The sequence below is a fragment of the Mercenaria mercenaria genome, chromosome 18 (assembly GCF_021730395.1).
Source record: "Mercenaria mercenaria strain notata chromosome 18, MADL_Memer_1, whole genome shotgun sequence".
NCBI lineage: Eukaryota > Metazoa > Mollusca > Bivalvia > Venerida > Veneridae > Mercenaria > Mercenaria mercenaria.
The window spans coordinates 31144499-31159008 of record NC_069378.1 but is presented as its reverse complement, the minus strand read 5'-3'; the positions used below and the strand labels follow the sequence as shown (position 1 = coordinate 31159008).

General features: G+C 34.7%; 1 protein-coding gene across 6 annotated transcripts in view; it reads left to right on the top strand.

Annotated features, from left to right (window-relative positions):
- The window catches only part of LOC123538081 (uncharacterized), a 175751-nt gene extending 169839 nt beyond the window's left edge, over positions 1–5912 (top strand). For all 6 annotated transcript variants that reach the window (XM_053530446.1, XM_053530443.1, XM_053530441.1 and 3 more), the window contains 5 exons: positions 1344–1499; positions 1925–2160; positions 2437–2652; positions 2856–3016; positions 3597–5912. In XM_053530446.1, coding sequence (XP_053386421.1) covers positions 1344–1499; positions 1925–2160; positions 2437–2652; positions 2856–3016; positions 3597–3903 — 1076 coding nt within the window. In that variant the 3' untranslated portion in view covers positions 3904–5912. The remainder of the gene's footprint in view (positions 1–1343; positions 1500–1924; positions 2161–2436; positions 2653–2855; positions 3017–3596) is intronic.
- The last annotated feature ends 8598 nt before the right edge of the window (positions 5913–14510 follow it).

Sequence of the window (14510 nt, the reverse complement as noted above, 5' to 3'; positions counted from 1 at the left end):
GGTCAGAATTTTTTATCTTGATGATATCTAGGTCACATGTGCTCAAAAACTAGGTCACTATGTCAAATAATAGAAATAACGACGTCATACTCAGTTCAACACTGGGTCTTGTGGGGATAGGTGAGCGATTCAGGACCATCATGGTCCTCTTGTTTTGGTTTGGTTTTAGATTCACACATATACAGGTTAGATCATATGGCGATTTCGTGCGAGCATTCTGAGATGGTGGAAGACCACTTGTACCCCTTCGGCATTGTTTCAGGTCATGTACGGACATGACCGAAGACTCTGTGCCCGGGTGGTTAAGGTTGCTGACTTCAAATGACTTTCCCTTCACCACTGGGTTCAAAAACTTTATTTGGTGTGTAGAACTCTATCATACAAAGAAACCGCGCAGCTGGCGTACAGAAGGTTGGTGGTTGAATCCAGGTTCCTTATCTTGATGAAATAATGTCTGTGCACATAGGACCTTTCTGCACAACCAAACAATGGAAAGTCGCCAAATGATCTTTATGTTAATTGTTTTGATCTCACGTGAGGAATTCTACACCCTAAGCTATGTCTTGCATCATAATTATGACATTTAAGTTAATTGTTTTGATCTCACGTGAGGAATTCTTCACCCTAAGCCATGTTTTGCGTCATTTGACTTTAAGTTAATTATGGGGCCCCGTAAGCGAGTGGTTAAGGTCGCTGATTTCAAATCACTTGCTCCTCATCAATGTAGTTTCGAGCCTCACTCGGGGCGTTGAATTCTTCATGTGAGGAAGCCATCCAGCTGGCTTACGGAAGGTCGGTGGTTCTACCCTGGTACCCGTTCATGATGAAATAATGCACCTGAGGTCTTCCTCCACCATCAAAGCTGTAAAGTTGCCATATGACCTATAATTGTGTCGGCGCGACGTTAAACCCAACAAAATTAATAAATTAAGTTAATTGTTTTGATCTCACGTGAGACATTCTTCACCCTAAGCCATGTCTTGAACCAAATAGGTGAAGGGTAATAAAGTGAACGTAACCGCTCGGCTTTGATTTATGTCACTGATTCCATAATGCATGTGCTATTATAGGCATTTTATATGATGATTGATATGATATGAGAAAAAAGCTAAAATAAACAACCGAAATTCAGCTTTGACAATGAAAAGTTGGTCCCGCCATGGAATTTGCAAGTACGTCAGAACTGACCAGAAAATACTTTTTATAAGCGTTTGTTGTGTAAATCTAAAACATAGTGAAAAATACATAACATGGATTAGTCATATACTAAAGTTGATTTTTTTTTGCTTAAGTTCAAATGACAACATTCTATTTGATATCCTTATATTGAAATGTACTTGCAGGGGCTGATTACAGTAGAGCATATATTGATATTAAGGACGCCCAATGGACATGCAAAGGTGACCTTGTTCCGGTTGATATTAACCAGATCTCATCTAGTCAGTTTGTTGTTTACCGGTTTGGTGTATTTGTGATTAAATTACTGCATCAACAGATAGGTAAGAAAAAGCTACATACCAAAACTGTTTTACGAGTTGTGTTAGTTTGAAGAATAATCTTGTATACTCATTTTCGTAAATGACAGCATTGCAGTCCGCTGAATTTACTCATTTACATAAATGAAAGCATGCCTGTTGCTGAATAAACATTTTAGCATAGATACTATATTCGTGATGTGTAAGTTATACTTTGTACATCTTATTATTGTTTGTTTACAAGATGACCAGTTGACGTCCTGTTTTGAAATCAATTACAGATAATAGAAACTCGATGTTTTCACCACCGTTATATCTTTGATCATACAAGTACTGAGTCGGCCCCTTTGTTTCAACATTAAAGAAGAAAGAATTTTATAAGTGTTTCAAATTTGTGTTTAAGCTTTGATGTTTCACTTGAAATCTTAAAACAAAACTCTTTTTTTCAGGAACACCTGAAGTGACTCTACTGTTAGCCTCTAACTTGCCTCCAAACAACTATGAACGTAATGCATTTAGGAACTCTGTGTTTTATGAGCATGCTAGGAATATTCTGTTTGTGCGTAAAGAGAGAATTGACTCTATTGGTGAATTTGTTGTGCTCATTTTACATTCAATGTCTCACATCAAATGTGGACAGATGACAGATGATGGAAACTCACAGTTCTTGCGACAATTTTACAAGGTATGGAATTTCACAGTTTATTTTTTGTACAATCGGCTGTTATGAAAATGAATATAAAACCTAAATTCTTTCATTAAACATTACATACGAGTCATCCATTTGATTACTAGACGTTTTAGTAGAATAAAAATGCACAGCCAGGTCATAGCAAAATTGATTTTGTGCCTGTAGTTCAAATTTGAAGTTTCCATTGTATTCTAATAGAAAGTTTTCACATATATGCGAAAACAATTCATTTCATTTACTAATTGTTTTGTATTTTCATTAAATAAACAGTGCCTCAAGGTCGTGTGCCAAGACATGTTCTTCTCAAGGTCACAGAACACAGCTACTGCACAATCTCTGATTGGTCAACCAGCAACAAATAGCAGACCAGCTCTTGAACAAGCACTTGCTCCACTTGCCAAGAAAACCGATGAGAAAACGAATGTGATTGGTGAATTAGTAGACATGAAAGTAGAAGGGCCAACCAGAGAAGAATTCTCTCCTCAGGTACCATCGTGTTTTTTTCCAAAGTTGCTTTAAACCAATTTGTTTTAGATTCAGTGACATTTTACAACATTAATTGCTATTTACTACGGCGTAAATAAAACTTGGTTGCAGATTGATGCATCAAAGCTACTGTACCTGTTTTGGTTTTAAAGTGATGTTGTTATCTGCCTATTTAACAACTATTTTCTCTTCTACTATTTAAGCGTATGAACCAGAGAATGTACGGGTACGAAAATAGGTCAGGCACAGCGAGATTACGTCAGTACTTAGCGTCAAAGGGAGGTTACCTAGCAACTTCAGACTTCCTGGCCAATCGTATGGCAGAATTGAGAGGTACAGGACCCGTCAGAGTTTCGCGTTCTAGGTAAGACCATTTTACATGGCATCTGGCATCTGCCGAAATTTTGTTTTGTTGCTTGTCATCTGAATTGAATAACGGAATTAAAACAATCATTCAGATAGTATATAGTTATCTTCTGACAGCATGATTTATTTCCTACATTTTATATTATTGTAATTTAGGTTAAAATGTAACGCAATCTCAAATGATTTATAAGAAGTGACGAGTTTTGTTGAATCCTCCTTTAGAATGAATGTTCGTTGTAGTGATGCTCAGTCGCTCATGTTCTTTTCTAACTGTATAGGGTTAGTCGAAGATGTCAAAATCTCATCATATATATCGGCGATATATGACCTTTTTGTGTCGATTCGCCGTAAAACCCAACTCATTCATTCATTCATCATATATAGCCACTAATTATATAGGTATTTCTTTTTGTACATTTTTGACTCGAACAGTGGATGTTCTTCGGAATAGGGAAGACTGTTTGGCTTTGTTGTAAAACTTAATAAAGTTGAATGATATATTAATTTAGGATATTAATTTGCCGTATTGTATTCGTTGTTTCTGTTTCATATGAGTAAATTTGTATCTAATGTTTCAGTCAACAAAGGAGACCACCTCCGCCAATATCCACACAGAGAGATGTTGTGGATTCACAATTAGTAGATCTCCAATCTAAAAATGACTCTTTGAATGAAGAATTATCTGACGTACTCAGAATGGAGGCGGGATTACGGGAAGGTATCAGACATATGGAAAGGGATCCCTCACAAAGGGAACACGCACAAAGCGCACAAGAACAGTTAGAAACCACATTGTTAAGAAAGAATGACTTGCTTAAGAGAATTTCCTCAATGGAGGCAGACATTTTGAAAAAGGAAAAGGAGCTGAGATCGAGGAAAAAATAAAATGTTTAGCGATAATACGCAAACTCCTCGATAATATGAATTAACATCAAACGTTACTTTATTTATTTTATGTAAATTTATATTAAGTTTATTTGTGGATAAGTACAGAAGCAACAGCCAAGGGGCAGTAAAAAGTTTATACTTAATTTTGATTATATAAAGAAGAATGCGCGGAACATTATGCCAGCTCTTTGAAGACACTACAGGAAAATAAATGAAAACCTTGCTAGGAAAAATGGAGCAAAATGAATTCGAAGAAATTCAAAACTGAAATGAAATGCCCCAGATTTACTTTGGACTTGGGACATGGAAGGGGTAAAGCTTCAAGAACACTGTGCGGCTTGCATCTACAAAAACAAATTGTCTTTTAGTAAAAGCAAATAAACCTTCAATAAACTCTTACTGTGAGCTCAGATAATAGTGTGTAAAAACATATATTAGTTATTTAGTACACTTCAGCAATAGAATTTAACATGATCTGTGATGAAGTTTGCAGCAGTTGTTAAACTGTGATAATTATTATGTTGAACTTTGATATACATCCTTCTGTGTTACGAATACTGTGTTACGAATATTGTATTGAGAAAACAGTTTCTAGTGACATTCCGCAATAATGATATACGCTGTAAAAATCTGCGCTTTCATACTCTTGTGTCAAATTCTATGGCTTTACTGCAAAATGATGCATCCTACCCTAGACAATGTTTATTTCCCTTTCCCGTTAACCAGTTTATATTTCTAAGTATGGTTTGTCTTTTTGTCAAATTTACCTGATCTTGAAGCTTTACCCAAACGTTTATACTATGTGTTTGGACATATCAAAACTGATTTTCCTTTTTTGGCTTATATATATTTTGGTATTTTATTATAGGGTTTGTAATTTGTTAAAGTGGTTATATTTACAATGATAATGTGATAAACTTTGCGATCTAGTTCAATATTAAAGAAACAGTGGGTTGAAATGTATTATTCACTCATTACATATTGCATTTTAATGTTGTTTTTTCTTGAACTTGATGTTGAACTGCTTTTGTTGATGCCATATTCTTGTTATCATTTGTATAGGAATTTATATTCCGTCCATGTAGCGTACATTCCGTCCAAGGAGTTTACAATCCATTGCAAACTTAGTCCTTAACTTTGCATTTGATATATACTTTAACATTTTATTTTACATATGGTTACAGCGTTCATGAATTGAACTTTTCTATCAAGATCATAAAGTTTATAACAAGAGTCTTTCCTTCGTTTAGGAAGGACTTTTTGCAATATTTTTGTATCAAAGTGACTATTTTCAAACCAAAGAACATACTAATTTGCAAATCAAAATCAACCCCTGTGATCAGTTTTCTTTGAACAATATTTTACTTCAAATCAAAAAGTAATTCAGTATTTTCTTTTATATGTGATACACTCATTTTCATTCTTATATTTAGTGTTCTATACATCCCAAAAATGAAAACACTTATTTATTTATTGTTAAGTTCTTTACTTTTTTGCATATGTTAATAAGCTTTCATAATTATTTTGTTGTGGTTGTTTTAGAAAAATTTCATTCTGAATATTTTTCTACTTGCTGAAATTTACATTTGTTACCGTAGCTATTTTATAATTTTGCAACCTAAAATTTCATACCGATTATTTTTTAGCTCAGTTATATCAAGTGGTTTCAAAATATTCTATCTGTTTTAGCTCAACATTCTAGTTGTAAAAGTTGCCAGCCTATAGATGTATCTTGTATTTGATATGAGTTAAAATGTATCTCCAGTTTATCATACCTATAAACAAATCACACTACATAGCAATAACCTATGCATAATACTTTGTCTAAATTTTGATCTATTTTTCTCTGCTGTACATGATTTGATGTTTGTGTGTTTCAATTTCACATTCATTTGATACATTTCTACCCATTGTTTAAGATTTATGCATTTATATATTTGAAAAAGAAAGCAATATGTTTATATTTCAATGCTCTTTATTTTTGGTTAATAAAAATTCAAAATTCAGTGTGGTTTCTTCTATTTTAGCCTGTGTCTTATTAAGCTCCAAGGTAAAGCATATAGTTGCCGCCTTTCCCATCTGTCTGGCCGTCCAATCTTTGTCGGATAACTCCTATAGTTTTCAAGGGATTTAGCCCAACTGAAATAAACGTATCACTATAAGTGAACTTGCGCATATTGTCAGGACTTAAGTATCCTGTATAGAAGTTATGGCCCTTTGAAATTTTTGTTGAATGCTGAGCATTGACCAATACTGATACAAGCCTTGTCCACATAACTTCGACAATGTTTAAAGGATCTAATACAAACATGCAGACTATCAGTATTAAGGTGTGCATATTTTTAGGATCTGAATGTCCCGAGTCCGGTTTAGGAGTTATGGCCATTTGAAATTTTACAAAAGGCAAGTCTACAAAAAGCGTTCTCTGGATAGCTCAAGCGATCTGACACGACCTTGCAGAAATGTATGGCTATGGAGTGAATTGCGCATGGTACTGGGATATATATTAACCGTGTATGGTTTACATATCGTGGTCTGACAAGTCATCGATTTACCTTCAATGTACACTCGCATCAGTATAATTACAGCAATGATATTCATATAGTTCTATTCTAATAATTTTGTCATTGAAGTTTAACTGTTAAGTACGACCCTTTTCTATCTGGACAAAAAGAAACGCAAACCATATACGATACAGAATCTATATTTAGCCCACCTGAACTTTGTTTAGGGTGAGTTATTAGTATACTTTTTTAGAAGGATAGTCTGGTCGCCTTTCGTCAACATTTCTACTCACAATATCTCTCAAAAGTTTATGACACTTGGCCCTGTTTTTCCTTGGATGATCCACTACCAAAACTGTTCAAAGAATTTCATTCCATGCAGAATTCTGGTTGAAAATGAAAATATTTAAAAACTTTCTTCTCGAAAACCGCAAAGTAACCTTTGTTGTATCATGGTTTACCTGCAGTGTCATTATAACTATTAACTTCTATCTGTAATATTCTTCAACTGAGGAAGAGGCGTGGTTAAGCCGTACTCAAACTAAGTTAGAGAACATGCATGTCTTAGGTCCCACCTACATATAGAATACTGTAGGGAAATGTTGAACTTCCTGAAGCCGTGATAGTACCAACGCTTAAAATGGAATGTGAACTTTTCCATCAAAATTAGTAGCCGAATGCGTTGTTCATATTGGTGGACCATGATACAAAATAGAAAGCGTAGGGGAAACTCAAATAATGAGGTTATTTCTCGAAGACTACGACTTTGAAATAACCTAATTATTCTCGTGAACCCCTACTCTTTCTATTACATATTTTATATGTAGCATTGCATATAGGTTCTGTACCAGTGTACCAGTTTTATTCAAATCATGCCTATGTAATCAAAATTGGCCACTCCTTGGGGTTCACTTATCTATTTACGAAAAAAAAAAAAAAAAAAAACATTCTTCTTGTCTGACAAGTGAAGGCTTAAATGTTTATATATTTGGCATGTAGCATTATGTAGTGGTGCTCCACCAAGTTTGCTCAAGTCGTGCTCCTGTGGTCCTGGAGTTCGCTTAGTAAACAGAATTTTATAGGAAAAAATCCAAAACACCTCTTCGTGTTAAAACCGTATTGCCCTGAGATTAGATATTTGGCAGGTAGCCTGTTATAGTGGTCCTGTACCAATTTTATTCAAACCATGCTCCTTGGTCAAAATTGACCCCGCCTGGGGTTCAATCGTTTATGTAAGAAAAAAAATAAATAAAAACCGTCTTGTCTAAAACCTCAAGGCCTGGCACTTAAATATTTGACTTGTGATATTGTGTACTGGTCCTCTACCAATTTTATTTAAAACATATCTCTGGGGTTATAATTGTTCCAATTAGGAATCACTTGTTTTCAGTAGACATATCATATGATATAGCAAAAACGTAAAAAATCTTCTTTTGTGAAGCTGCGAGACACTGGGCTTAGACATTTGGATATGTGACATCGTCTATAGGGCCTTTACCAACTTCGTTCAGATCTTGCCCCTGCCGATGAGGGTCACCTGTTTTACATAGGCTTGTACATGAAAAAAACTAGAAAAAAAATCCTGGCTAAAGCCTTAAGGACTAGAGCTTAGATATTTGCCATTGGACTATATAGCATTGTGTAGAGATCCTCTTTTGAGTCAGGTTAGCGGTATAGGGTCATCATAGCCCTCTTGTCATAACTTGTCCTTCATACTTTTCCATCAAATTTGCCTTTAAAAGACGTGTTTGCATTTTCAAGTATTTATCACAGATCAATCGTGTTTTGATATCACAATTTGACACAAACGTATTGATGTGAGATTGGATTATTTGCAAGCGTATTTCATCAGATAACTAATAGCGTTTATAACACAGAGTTTGATAGATACCGCCGCAAAATAAATTGTAGAAATTCTAAATGCCCATTTTAAACTACCACTTCCGAAAATGCGGTGGTTTGATTGTTTTAGAGTTCAGTGATGACCTCTTTCCATCTCACCTTTCCTCCTCTTAAAGATACATATTATGAAACTTGGATTCAAATTTTGAAGAATGTTGTTGAAATACCGTGTTTAAAAATGTGACTCTTTTATATACATATCACATCAGATGAAATAAAAACCCAGACAACGTCAAGAGTTGTTAAAAAGAATAGCATACCTGTCTTAGTCTCTAATTATATTCCTTATTGTAAAGAAATACTTTTTCTTTGTTCAAGGTGTGTTATAAAGTGTTCTGATGTCATGTGTGCCCAACATTCATTTATTCTCGAGTTATAATCGAAATGACCTTCATATTTGTGCATGCAATATAATACTAACAAGTGAATGCCGTGAGTGTAAACATTGTGTCTGCTGTTTTACAAATAAAAAAAAGTTTACTTTGCGTCAAAGCAATATCCATAAATCTTCCGTCAAGCATTATTAGTTATCAAAATTTCTGCACTGGATGTAAATCAAAATAAATCTTGATGACATCAATCTGCCTGATTTCCACCGTAAAGTAGCAATAGGCGTTACGAGAAAGAACTGAACACATCTTTATTTTCTTAAACATAAATCAGGCTTATCTGTAAAGAAAATATTATAGAAGAAAAGAATTTAATTTAAAAAGAAATTCAGTTTCTAGCCTTTTGATGTTGATATGGGTAGGTTACGAAAAAGATCTGTAGCAATTGGGGTTTTTCGAATTACCGGTATTTCAATTGTCACACAAGTTGCTAGGCAACAATATCATTTGAGTATACCTGTCGTTTTAATTTAGAAATATTCTTAAAATAATATATTCCATTTTTATAAAACAGGTAATATTTCCAAATTACATACATTTACTTTAAATGTTTGCATTGATACAGTTTCACAACAGTGATTTTAAGGATTCGTAAAAATATCGGTTTTTAAAACATTGTCATGACGTCACTCCTTTGTTCTCGCTGTACTGTATTTTTAATATTGGACTGCTTTCACTGGGACTTAGTACAGTATTTTCCACGTGGAATCCAATATTATTTTAATATTGGACTGTGTATTTAATATTGGACTGCACGAGGAAAACGATTTATATACAGAATCAATGTCTTCGTGTAGTCCAATATTTACCAATACATGTAGCGTAATTCCATAAAGAAATATTGTAATCAAATGAAAGCAGTCCAATAAAATAACACAGTACTGAAAATAAAAAGGAATATTAATATCAAAACTAAATTTTATGTATAGCTCTAGATGCAAAATATATCTAGACAAAATCGCAAAATTTTAAAAATAACATTATACATACATGTATTCTGCATGCGTCAACGTAGTCTTACTCCCTAAACGACGACTTCATAGAGCAACAATTTCTTCAATATTGTTCACGTTTTCAGTTTTAAAACTTCTGCAAGAATGTATTGCCCTCTGTTTAAAAAGCAGTTTTATAAGACCAATCATGATAGTTTTCTGAGGCCGTACTGTCAATGGCCTTTATGATTTTGTTAAGTTTAAATGAAATGTCATTAATACTTTTCAAGTAATGCTCCGGACAAGCCTTATTTTGTATAATAAAGGGAGATAATCCAAAAGCTAGGTAAGGTAGAGTTATGGATCTTTGACACTGCTCTTTGATTGCTCTACGAGTATGTGAAATTTTAATAAAATGCTGTAAATACTTTTCAAGTTATACAACGGACGGACGGGCGGACGGACGGAAAGACGGACATAGTGTCAACCAAAGTGCTCGCCCTTCGGGAAGCATAAAAAGAATAGTAATAATAATTTACGATTTACGAAATTTAAGTGAAGCATTGCATCGTCGTATACATAGCTCATATTTTGTTATGTCACATTCCACATTTTCCGAATTTATCCGTTCTTCTGTACATAGAAAAAAACTAAACAAATGCTTACACGTTAATGTTCATGTAAACCCCTGAAAATGATATGAGCCGCGCCGTGGGAAAACCAACATAGTGCGTTTGCGACCAGCATGGATCAAGACAAACCCGCGCATCCACGTAGTGTGCTCAGGATTCATACTGTTCGATAACAGTTTGTCTAATTGCAGTAGGCTTTGAAAGCGGACAGCATGACTGCGCAGGCTGGTCGCAAAACCAATATGTTGGTTTTCTCATGGTGCAGCTCATAGATCTGTTGTTGGTATTGAAAGTTACAGTTTATGTTTATTTGAGTATTAGATCCGTACTGGAAAAAAAAAACTGTAAAAAAAAACAGGATGTAGAATAAATTGCCTTCATTTCTTGTGTTTGAAGCCAGTGTGAAGCATTTGCTCACATTTGTTCAGTCTTTGAGACTGCTTATTGGAAAAGACAAACAATTGCAATTAAGGGACATATGTACTTGCATGAACCTTAGTTTTGTCGAAATATCTTTTAATTTTGTACTCGTATATTCTGTTTCATTTTATGCTATTTTTATGAAATACTGAGATTTTAGTGAAAATAAATCTAATAAATTCAAAGTGAATGATATCAAATATATATTTCAGTATTCCAGTTGGAACTACATTAAACATCCATTGTGATAATAACTTAAATAAGCGTAGGTTCGAGTGCATCAGTAAAATTCATATTGAAAGCAAGTTTTCCTTAGTTTTCGGCTTCCGCCTCGCCACTATTTATTAACCAGTTAAAAGGAACGAAAACAATATCACAAGTTTAGTATGATTTAGACTTACCAGTAGCTGTATCCGATAATATATTAAAAATGTCTGTTCTGTAAGTCTTCCTGCACTAAATTTGAAGATTTTCGGGCAAATTCATGTACAACCCAACAAAAACTGTCATTGAACTAATAAATCACAACAGTATATTGCCAGGCGTGTAAACAAACAACCCATTTTCTCATTTAGTGCACATGCAGCATTCATTTTCTCCAGCTGTCCGATTCCAACTACGCTTTTAGCATGTTTAGTGAAACATCCTAATCCGCCATGCCCTTGTAAATTTTAACACAAAGAACGTTTCCTTGTACACACTTAAATGAAAAGAGCATATTAATCACTTTACCCTTGCCATGAATTAAAATAAATCCATTTTTTTTTGTTTCTAAAATGTCACAAAATTTCTTTCCTCCCGCCGCCACTGATGAGAATAATACTGCTTATTCCGTACATCAGTGTACATGTGTAAACACAATAGCATCACGAGAATCCCGGGCTAACGAAAGTCCAATATTACGAAGGCGAGAAACCCGAAAAAACGCAGTCGTGCATTATGAGAAAAACGTGCGTAAAATAGTCATGAGGATCTACAGAGTATTTTATAATCATATAGCAACTATTATTAAATGCGGTAAAATGAATAAAAACCGAATTATTTTAAAAATATTTAACGTCAATGGTTTATACGTAATTTTTTGATTGGTTATGTCATTAAAACAATGTTTTAAGTAAGATATAAGCCTCAAACGATCCAATATGTAAAATACTGGACGGTCCTCAGCGCTAACGCGCTTCGGACAGTCCAGTACTTTACATATTGGATCGTTTTCGTCTTATATCCTATACATAGATATAGCTCGGGAATTTATGACAGGTGCTTCCTGGAACTAGAAAGTAGGTCACTGATAAAGTGTGTTACTGTGAACTCAACGAAAATAGAATTGTGTTTTTTATAACAAGACCAAGAAGGAATACAATTTTGAGAAAATGGTGATTTATTTATATTTATAAATGGTTGTCTTATTTTTAAAATATGCCTGTTTGTGTTAGACCGCCAAGAACACATGATGCCAGGATATAGGTGGATGGTGCATCGTCCGTTGTCATGCGTCAATATTGTTTACTTATGAAACTGCTTGTCAGAATTACACCAAACTTGTTCTGAGGCATCCTAGTAAGGTCTTCCCTCAAGTTAATTCAAATAAGGGCACTTAAAAGGTAGAGCTAAAATAGAAAAACCTTTAAACGGCCTCTTCTCATGAACCACCTGACGGATTTTCATCAAACTTGGTCTATAGCAACATTATTAGGTCCACTCCCAACTTTGTACAAATTGGGATGCATGAGCTATTTCAGGGGTTACTGGAGCTTAAAATAGGAAACACTTGAAAGACTTCTTCTCACGAACCGCTTGAATGACCTTCATCAATATTGGTCTGTAACATTATTATAAGGTCATCTCCAAAATTGGTTCAAGTTGAGGCGATTGGTTCCTTTAAGGGACCACCAGAGTTTAAGATAGAATAAAACTTTAAATGACTTCTTTTAAAGAACCGTATGATAGATCTTCATCAAACTTGGTCTGTAGCATTGTTATAAGATTCTCTCCTTTATTTGTTGAAATGGGGGCGCTTGGTCCCTTGTAAAGGCCACTAGACCTTAAAATAGACTTCTTCCCATAAACCACTAGGATCATCACTAATCTTGTAATGTAGCATCATTATAAGATCTTCTTCCAATATATTTGTTTGTCAAATTGGGAAATACCTTGAAATGATATCTCATGAACTGCTGCATGGATCTTGGTCTGTAACTTTCCTCTCCGAATTCTTTTTTTTAAAAGGGGGCATTTTGCCCCCTTTAAGGATAAAATGCCTCCTTTGAGGGTCCGCTAGATCTAAAGGACGAAATACGTTTAAACGACGAATTCTCATGAATTTCATCTCTGGAATTTATTAGAATATGGGCGCTCGGTCTTTTGTAGGGGCTGTGATAGCTAAATATGGAAACTTCTTTTTAACGACTTCTCATGAACAACTCAATGGAGCTTCATCAAACTTGGAATGTAGCGTCATTTAAAATCCTCTCCCAAAGGTATTCAATATGGTGGCGATTATCCCTTCAACGGCTTCACGAATCGTCATCAAATTTGGTCTGTAGCATGATTGTAAGGTTCTCTCCCAAAATGTGTTCAAGTGGGGGTGCGTGACCCTTTTAGAGGCTGCTAGAGCTAAAACTAGACATACCTTTTACCGACTTCTTCTCATGAACTGCTAGACGGCTCTTCATGACACTTGGTCTATAGCCACATCGTAAGGTCTTCACAATAATTTGTTCAAATGGTAGCACTTGGACCCTTTCAGAATCCACTAGTATATGCTAAACACAGTTGTTACCATTCATGATTCAATGTGTCATACATATATTCAAGGTCAAGCAGTCAAGGTTGGGTAAGTGACTTACGGTCTCAATGACCCTCTTGCTTATTCATCTGACACAAATTATATTTTAAAAGTAACTGTTTTTAGAAAGTTGAAATGTGTATTTGTAGGTATATAATTTTGGTAACGTATAATAATGTTAATCTGAAGTCATTTTATCGTGTTTCTTTCTGTATTGCATCGTATGAGACATGCATTTTACTTAATAGATTACGTTTTGTATTCCACTAAAAGAGGGACTTAACGGATTTGTGCATATTAAATATTAATGAGACACCCTACCATTTTTACTACCAAAACGTCATCCTAAATTATAAATTTCATTTTTAGCCAATCAAAAAGTTTTCGAAAAAAAATCCGGCTTGTAGATTAGGGCTGGCGGACTGATAAAATGTGTCTCGTGTTAACCTTTTTGGTAACCTTTTTGACCATTCATTTTTCTCAATAGCGATTTATCAGAACTTCAAGAAACTTGGTCAGAATGATCCCCTATTACCCTAGTTGGTCTAAAGTGAGAATGGGGTCACTGGATTAAAGGTCAAGGTCACAGGGACATAAACATTGAAACTGGTTTATTGGTCTTGATGTGTACATGACCCCTATCGATTTCGGGGTCACTGGGTCAAAAAATAAGGCCACAGGGATCTAAACATTGAAAATTGTTTCCGCTCAATATCTGGACAAGTATTTCACCTAAGATCTTGAATCTTCATAGGTATGTTAGTCTTGATGTGTACATGACCCTTATTGATGTTGGGGTCACTGGGTTAAAGATCAACATCTCAAGGATCTAAACATTGAAAATTGTTTCCACTCAAAATCTGGAGTATTTCACCTAGGACCATAAAACTGCATATGTATGTTGGTCTTGATGTGTACATGACCCCTGTTTTATTTTTGGATCAAAGGTCAAGGTCATAGGATATAGACATTAAAAATGGTGTTTTCTTGCTTTGATTTTTTACGCCAGTTTGTTTTTTTAATTTCATTTTCTACCG